General features: G+C 36.5%; 1 protein-coding gene across 1 annotated transcript in view; it reads left to right on the top strand.

Moving 5' to 3' along the window:
* LOC102199254 (voltage-dependent calcium channel subunit alpha-2/delta-1) overlaps window positions 1–6,867 on the top strand; it is a gene marked incomplete at its 3' end in the record, with an annotated part of 68,450 nt that overhangs the window by 51,238 nt on the left and 10,345 nt on the right. The window contains exons 11-18 of the mRNA XM_013910034.1: window positions 249–353; window positions 1,302–1,380; window positions 1,811–1,860; window positions 1,966–2,055; window positions 2,183–2,257; window positions 2,336–2,416; window positions 2,788–2,862; window positions 4,731–4,790. Coding sequence (XP_013765488.1) covers window positions 249–353; window positions 1,302–1,380; window positions 1,811–1,860; window positions 1,966–2,055; window positions 2,183–2,257; window positions 2,336–2,416; window positions 2,788–2,862; window positions 4,731–4,790 — 615 coding nt within the window. The remainder of the gene's footprint in view (window positions 1–248; window positions 354–1,301; window positions 1,381–1,810; window positions 1,861–1,965; window positions 2,056–2,182; window positions 2,258–2,335; window positions 2,417–2,787; window positions 2,863–4,730; window positions 4,791–6,867) is intronic.

The following is a 6,867-nucleotide window of genomic DNA, read 5'->3' as shown; positions in this document are numbered from 1 at the left end:
CTTTCTCTGGGATAGAAGAAAACTGCCTTTAACAATTTTTTTTAAGTTGCATGGAGTATTGATTATCCAAAATGAGTGTTTTTGATGAAAATGCTAGATAAAATCTTATCTAAGCAACAATGCAAAGCAAAGGCTTTAGTGAATGCCTGAATATTTTTATCCAAAAGAGTAATTGATCCATGTGCCCACAGCATATGTGGCTAAAAACATGACAAATAATTAATCTCCATGCTTATTTTCTTTGATAGACTAATGTGAGCAGAGCAAACTGCAACAAGATTATCATGCTGTTCACTGATGGAGGAGAGGAAAGAGCCCAGGCCATATTGGAGAAATATAATGCTGACAAAAAGGTATACAAAAGACACACATACACACACGTTTCTATCATTATAGAGGACAGTTAACTTGCATAAATTCCTTACTTTCTCAAACTAATTCTGCCATACTTTGAAATTTAAGGATTAACATGTTGGGGACTCGCTTTATGTTCAGCAGTGGAAGTGGGAGCAAATCGATTTACATCACACATTATGAATAATACAAAAACACACCAACAAACTTGTGTGGTGCTACCTCTTGGAACTCCCTTTGGGTTGTGTTTTCTGTGTGCACATTCTCTTTATGGAAAATTTCTTCACAAGGCAGATGAGGGTGTGAAACTAAGGCTTCACACAGTTTCCAAAATAGCTGTGATGCTGTGCAAAATATGAACAAAAGCAGAACTGAATGCCTCTGCAAAGGAACCAGGCTAAAGTATGAAATTTCCATTTCCTGCTTTATGCTTCCTAAAAAATGTAAACTCCTAGATTAACATGCGAAAGCCAGATCATTGCATTTCTGATAATAAAACTTGAAACTCAATGTTTTTTGAGCCCAAACTCATTTAAGATGGAAAACTTTCCTGTGGTCTGACAAATTATTTATCTTATTCTCTCCTGGTCCCCACATTTTCCAAAATTCTTTGAGTTTCATCATTTCACATGTTGTTTTTGTACTATTTTCAAATAAATACAGGTTCTAAATGGTCTGTAACTCATTTCATTTATTCATACAAGGATTTACATAAGGTTGCATCACATTTCAACATGTCAAAACAGGAAAAAGATTACATATGATGCTCAAAGTCACATGATCAAAGACAGATTTCACCTTTATTTTGTGTTCAGCTTCAAATGTGTTAAATTGATTAATAATTACAAGTGTTTACATTAACTTTTTGTAAAACAATTTTTCTTTGTTGGTTTTTGAACATTGTAAGAAGTAACATGGAGAGATTTTTTTTTAACCTTATGCTTCAGGTTAGGATCTTCACCTTCTCAGTAGGACAACACAACTATGACAAAGGACCCATTCAGTGGATGGCCTGCTCGAACAAAGGTACAACACTGATCCCAGCATGCATCTGTGCTTAATCTGTTCTTAGTATTAGATAACATTATGTTCTACTGAAGAATTATTTCTATGATTAACTTGGAATATTTAAGGACACCATAAAACATGCTAGAAATGCTCAAAGGGCATGAGCACAGGACATCCTTGGCCAGATGATGGAAATCTTAACAGGAATGGCTGTCTTAAATGAGCCTTGTGAGACTAATCAGAAAACAATCTCATCAGTGATGCACAAGCAATAAATCTGGATGGCAGTTATTTCATCTATTTATTTGTGTCTTGTAACTCAGCTGACACAATCAAATGTTATGATGCAGTAAATTAAACTGCAGATTTACACCCTGCATCATTTACTCCTACATGGTGTTTTATTCATACCTACACACTATCTATTGTTTCCTAATCATCTATCCAGGTTATTTCTATGAGATTCCATCCATCGGAGCCATCAGAATAAACACACAGGTGATTTTTTTATTGTGTTTAACATTAATTAATGTTAAACAATGAACAAATATGTTTTATTTGAAAGAATCTGCAGTATTAAATGATGTTATGTGTCCAATTTAGGAATACCTAGATGTCCTGGGAAGACCTATGGTTCTAGCAGACAAGCAGGCCAAACAAGTCCAGTGGACTAACGTATACCTTGATGCTCTGGTATGTATTTTGCAATTTATGTTACAAATTCTTTTAGTTTTTTTAATGAAAAAATCACCCATTTTGCTCCCAGTCTCATTTGCTCAAGAATATTGCTAAATAGGGCTTTTTCTTTATTCTCGATCAGGAGCTTGGTCTCGTCATCACTGGAACGCTACCTGTCTTCAACAGAACCAAGACCATAGATAAAAGAAACGAGGAGGTATAGTAAATGAATGCATGAACACATCACGTGAGGGCTCGTATCTGTCCTTATCTTTTCTCTCATACTTCCCATTAGCACCAGAATCAGTTGATTCTTGGCGTAATGGCAATTGACGTGTCTCTTGATGACATCAAGAAGCTCACACCACGCTTCACAGTGAGTGTATCACCCATACCCGTGTGTGATCACATGCATGGAGACAAATGCGTTTGTTGTAAAGGAGCAACTTTACACGACTTGCTCAGTTGTAAAGCACTTGCTCAGATGTTTCCCTCTGGAGCAATTAGTGAGTGATGTGATTCATTAGATGGCTTGTTCTTTTCAAGTCTGTTTAAAAAAGGTCACGCACTGATAAGACTGCTTTTGTTATCAGTTACTGGTCCTTTTTCCATTGTGTACTCATGTTTTTGGACCAGTGGAGCTGCTCTTTTGTACAGTGCCTTGACATGTCAAAAATCTAACATAATCACGGGATTTTATGGACTCACATATTATATTCCCTTTCCTCTGTACCTCTTTTGCATCAGATTGGTCCAAATGGTTACTACTTTGCCATAGATCCCAATGGATATGTGCTGCTGCACCCCAATCTCCAGCCAAAGGTATGGCGTCTGATCTTGTACATAACTTTGTGTGGCTGAGTAGGTCCATATCTGAAAGCATTAAATTATATCTATTTATCATGGTTTCACAGTAACTGTTTGCACTCAGTAAATATTATTCTGGTTAGCATATGGTGCGGTCTTCTTTCAAACTTTCCCATGTTCACCACCTCATCAGTCTTCATAAAGAGAATCTATCCCTCTGTTAGAGTATGACTTGCTATCATCAGTCCTCAGATATTGGCTAGAAGGTCACTTTCCCCTTATGGGATTAAATAGATATATAGACTTGGCAAAGAATATTTTTTAAGAGTAGCAATTACTGGATTCAGTCTCAATAAAAAATAATTTAATGTTTTAGTTTTAAAAAATTAGATAATACATATTTAAAGCTGAAATATGGAGGAAACGCTTCCATATAAAGCAACCAGAATGCCACCGAGCATACTAACTTTCAAGCTGCTTTTTTTGACCTGTCAAAAGCTCCGATTCATCTTACAATTCCTCAAAGAAAAGCACTAGTGCTTCTTGCCATAGGCATGTATTAAGATGTGGCCCATTATGAGTTAGCAATAACCTCACAGATGGTCTCTGCCTACTTTTCAGCAAATCTCTGTGCATTTCACTACTTTCAGCCAGAGGCAAATACACACTCAGAGCCTCCATAAGGGCTATATTCTGCCCAGAACTTTAGAAAAGCAACTCTTAAATCCTTTAAGACACACTTGCGCTATCAATCCACTGTCCACACTCAGCTCCATTAAGGCAAGGCAAGGCAAGTTTATTTGTATAGCACAATTCAACAACAAGGTGATTCAAAGTGCTTTACAGAGACATTAGAAACGAAAACAAATAAAAAGCATGATTTAAAATTGATTAAAACAAGCAAACAAACTAACTAACTAATTAACAAACAAAACAGTATATAAAATCAAAACAGATCAAATCAGAACAGTAGATAAAATCAGTAGTTAAATGTAAGTTTTGAAATTTAAGCTTAAAAGTGTGGATTTGGTGTTTTATTCAAATGCAGCTGAGAACAGGTGAGTCTTCAACCTGGATTTAAATAAACTGAGTGTTTCAGCTGATCTGAGGCTTTCTGGGAGTTTGTTCCAGATATAAGGAGCATAAAAGCTGAATGCAGCTTCTCCGTGTCTGGTTCTCACTCTGGGAACTGATAAAAGACCGGATCCAGATGACCTGAGGGATCTGGAAGGTTCATACTGGGTCAGGAGGTCATTGATGTATTTTGGTCCTAAACCATTCAGAGCTTTATAGACCAGCATCAGAACTTTAAAGTCTATCCTCTGACGGACAGGCAGCCAGTGTAAAGACCTCAGAGCTGGACTGATGTGGTCCACTTTTTTGGTCTTAGTGAGGACTCGAGCAGCAGAGTTCTGAATGAGCTGTAGTTGTCTGACTGATTTTTTAGGTAGACCTGTAAAGATGCTGTTACAGTAATCAAGCCTACTAAAGATGAATGCATGGACTAGTTTTTCCAGGTCCTGTTGAGACATCAGATCTTTTATCCTTGAAATATTCTTGAGGTGATAGTAAGCTGATTTTGTTATTATTAAGACAAACATGTATGGAGCCACTTATTTTAAATAGTAAACATCAGAAAAATAAGGCAGCCCTGGGCTCAAAAAGGTTATACCACCTCAGCACTGAGTATTTTTATGAATCTTGATGTATTTCTGTCATTGTGTTTATTGCAAAGCTATATAGTGTTTGTTTGATCTGTTTTGCAAACTTGTGTATGTTTCTTTTTTCTTTTTAGTCTCAACAAACAAAAATAATTCCTCCATCTCAAAAAACTTCAGAGAAATCAAAGTGTATCTCTGTATCTTTTTTCATAAATTTCCTAGAAAAGAATCCGTAACAGGAAGCTCAGACTCAATAATAAGTATGCTGTCACTTTTCATGAGGTGAGATAAAGTAGATGCACTGTAGTTTGCAGAAGTAGTCATGTAGTGTTTTCTGTAGATGAAGAGATTTCAGTGATGAAGAAGCAATAACCACAGGTAAATATCACCTTTTGCAGAGGGTATTACGGCTCCTTTTAGTAGTTTGCAATTCTGTCTGAATTGCCTATGCGAAAGCCATTCTACTTTATTCTGTTGCTTGTGATTATTGCTCTGCTGCTATATATATTGTTTGTTTTTGCCATTATGCACCATCCATCAGTGTGGGTTTATTCTGTCCCAAGGCTGGTTCTGACAAAAGTGAAAAATAGTTAGTCGTTTAAAACATATACTATTTTTAGTTAAACTGAAAGATGGCAGCATTACATTAATAAAAATATACAGTGAAGTTAATCCAAAAAATTAGACATATGATTTTTTTAACCTTTGTAGAGAGAGAGAGTGTATTTGCTGCATTTGCTATTCTCCAACATTTCCATGGCTGCTTGTACTTTCCTTGTATACGTGAGGTGAACAACTACACAGAAGCAGACACTGTTTTATCATTTTATTTGTTTTCTGCTTTTTTATATCAGTAATGTGACAATATGAGTTTAGATTTCTTCAAATCTGTATAAAAAGGCATGGAAGTCTTACTGTAATAACACACATACTGTACTCAACCATACATAAGCATCAAAGTTATTCTCTGAATGACCTCATGTTCACGTGGCATTCAAGCAAGCTATTTTCCCATCAGCCCACCACACACTTTTTAAATACAGTATGTAAGGCTTATTGTCTGAATGGGAGATTGTATGAATACTGATGGGGCCCTCTCTTTCTTTTTCTCTCTCTGTCTTTCACACTGCCTCAGCTCTCTCTGTATTTGATTATTTTTGTGCATATTTCGTATTCATCACGCAGACCTACCCTGCTGCTAGAGTGTTTTCATTCTGATCTCACACCCCATCTCTGCTCACTACATTGTTGACATACAGCGCTCCCCTACTTTGTTAACCTTTCTTTTCTAACTCCTTACGTCTCATTTGATTTTTTTCTTTGCCGTTCACACCATCCACCGTTCCCATTTCCCTTTTCTTAATTTTCTTTCCTGTCTAACTCGTGTTTGATGTTTCATTCTGTATCTCCCAGTGTTGTACCTCTTGATCTTTTATTCTTTCTTTTCTCGTTTTCATGCTGAGATGCTTCGTCGTCGTCATCTTCCTTTCTTGCTTCAATTTATTTCACTTACATGTAAGAACCTTGACTGATGCCCTTTAGTGTAAATGATTATTCTAGTTAGTTGCTTTTCTTGTCCATGTGCATTTCCCACAGTAAATCATACTTCATTTTAAAACTTAAAAAAATCACAGTTATTCTTCTGTATCCAACATAGCCGACTTCACAGTCAAATCCTGTGTGTTTTGAGCTGCAGTACGGCTTGCACAATGTATACCACCGTGCAAGAATCTATATAGAAAACATCACTTCAACACTGCTATGCTCTCACCACCCAACCCTTTATTTTGAGTGAAGAACTATGAAGGACACGCTGGTATCAGATTCCATGTACTGCTGTTTTATAGAGAAGCACAAGATTACTGCTACTATTTTATACCACCATAAAGCCACTCAGACGTATAGGGTTTTTAAGAGAGGACATTCATAGAGTTCAGTGTCACTTTGTATCAAATCTGATTTAGCTGTGTCTGATGTCAGATATGCTGTCAAACTGCTACCATATGTTAGCCTTTATTTTTTATTCCCAAGATTTAACTAGATTCATGTGTTGAGGAAAATTAATGAACTGACCCAAAAAAGAACATCTCAAATAACTGATGTCTCGTTCGTATTAGTAACACCTAAATGCATATCTGCTGCCTACCTACCCAGTACTGTAGTACACCATCTGTTATACCATCTTCTTTTTCCCCTTAAGGGTTTACTCCTTAACAGTTTTTTCATAAATCTTAGATCTTTAACCGTGCTCTAAAAATGTTCCCAAAACTACTAAAAAGCACACTTTTGTTAACCCTTGTGTGGTGTTCGTATTTTTGTTACTCAGCCAGTGTTCATGGGTCTGGTGGACCCGCTAGAG

The sequence above is a fragment of the Pundamilia nyererei genome, unplaced genomic scaffold, assembly GCF_000239375.1.
Source record: "Pundamilia nyererei isolate P.nyererei 1_Seehausen unplaced genomic scaffold, PunNye1.0 scaffold00035, whole genome shotgun sequence".
Taxonomy (NCBI): domain Eukaryota; kingdom Metazoa; phylum Chordata; class Actinopteri; order Cichliformes; family Cichlidae; genus Pundamilia; species Pundamilia nyererei.
This window is presented reverse-complemented; position numbering and strand designations above follow the sequence as displayed.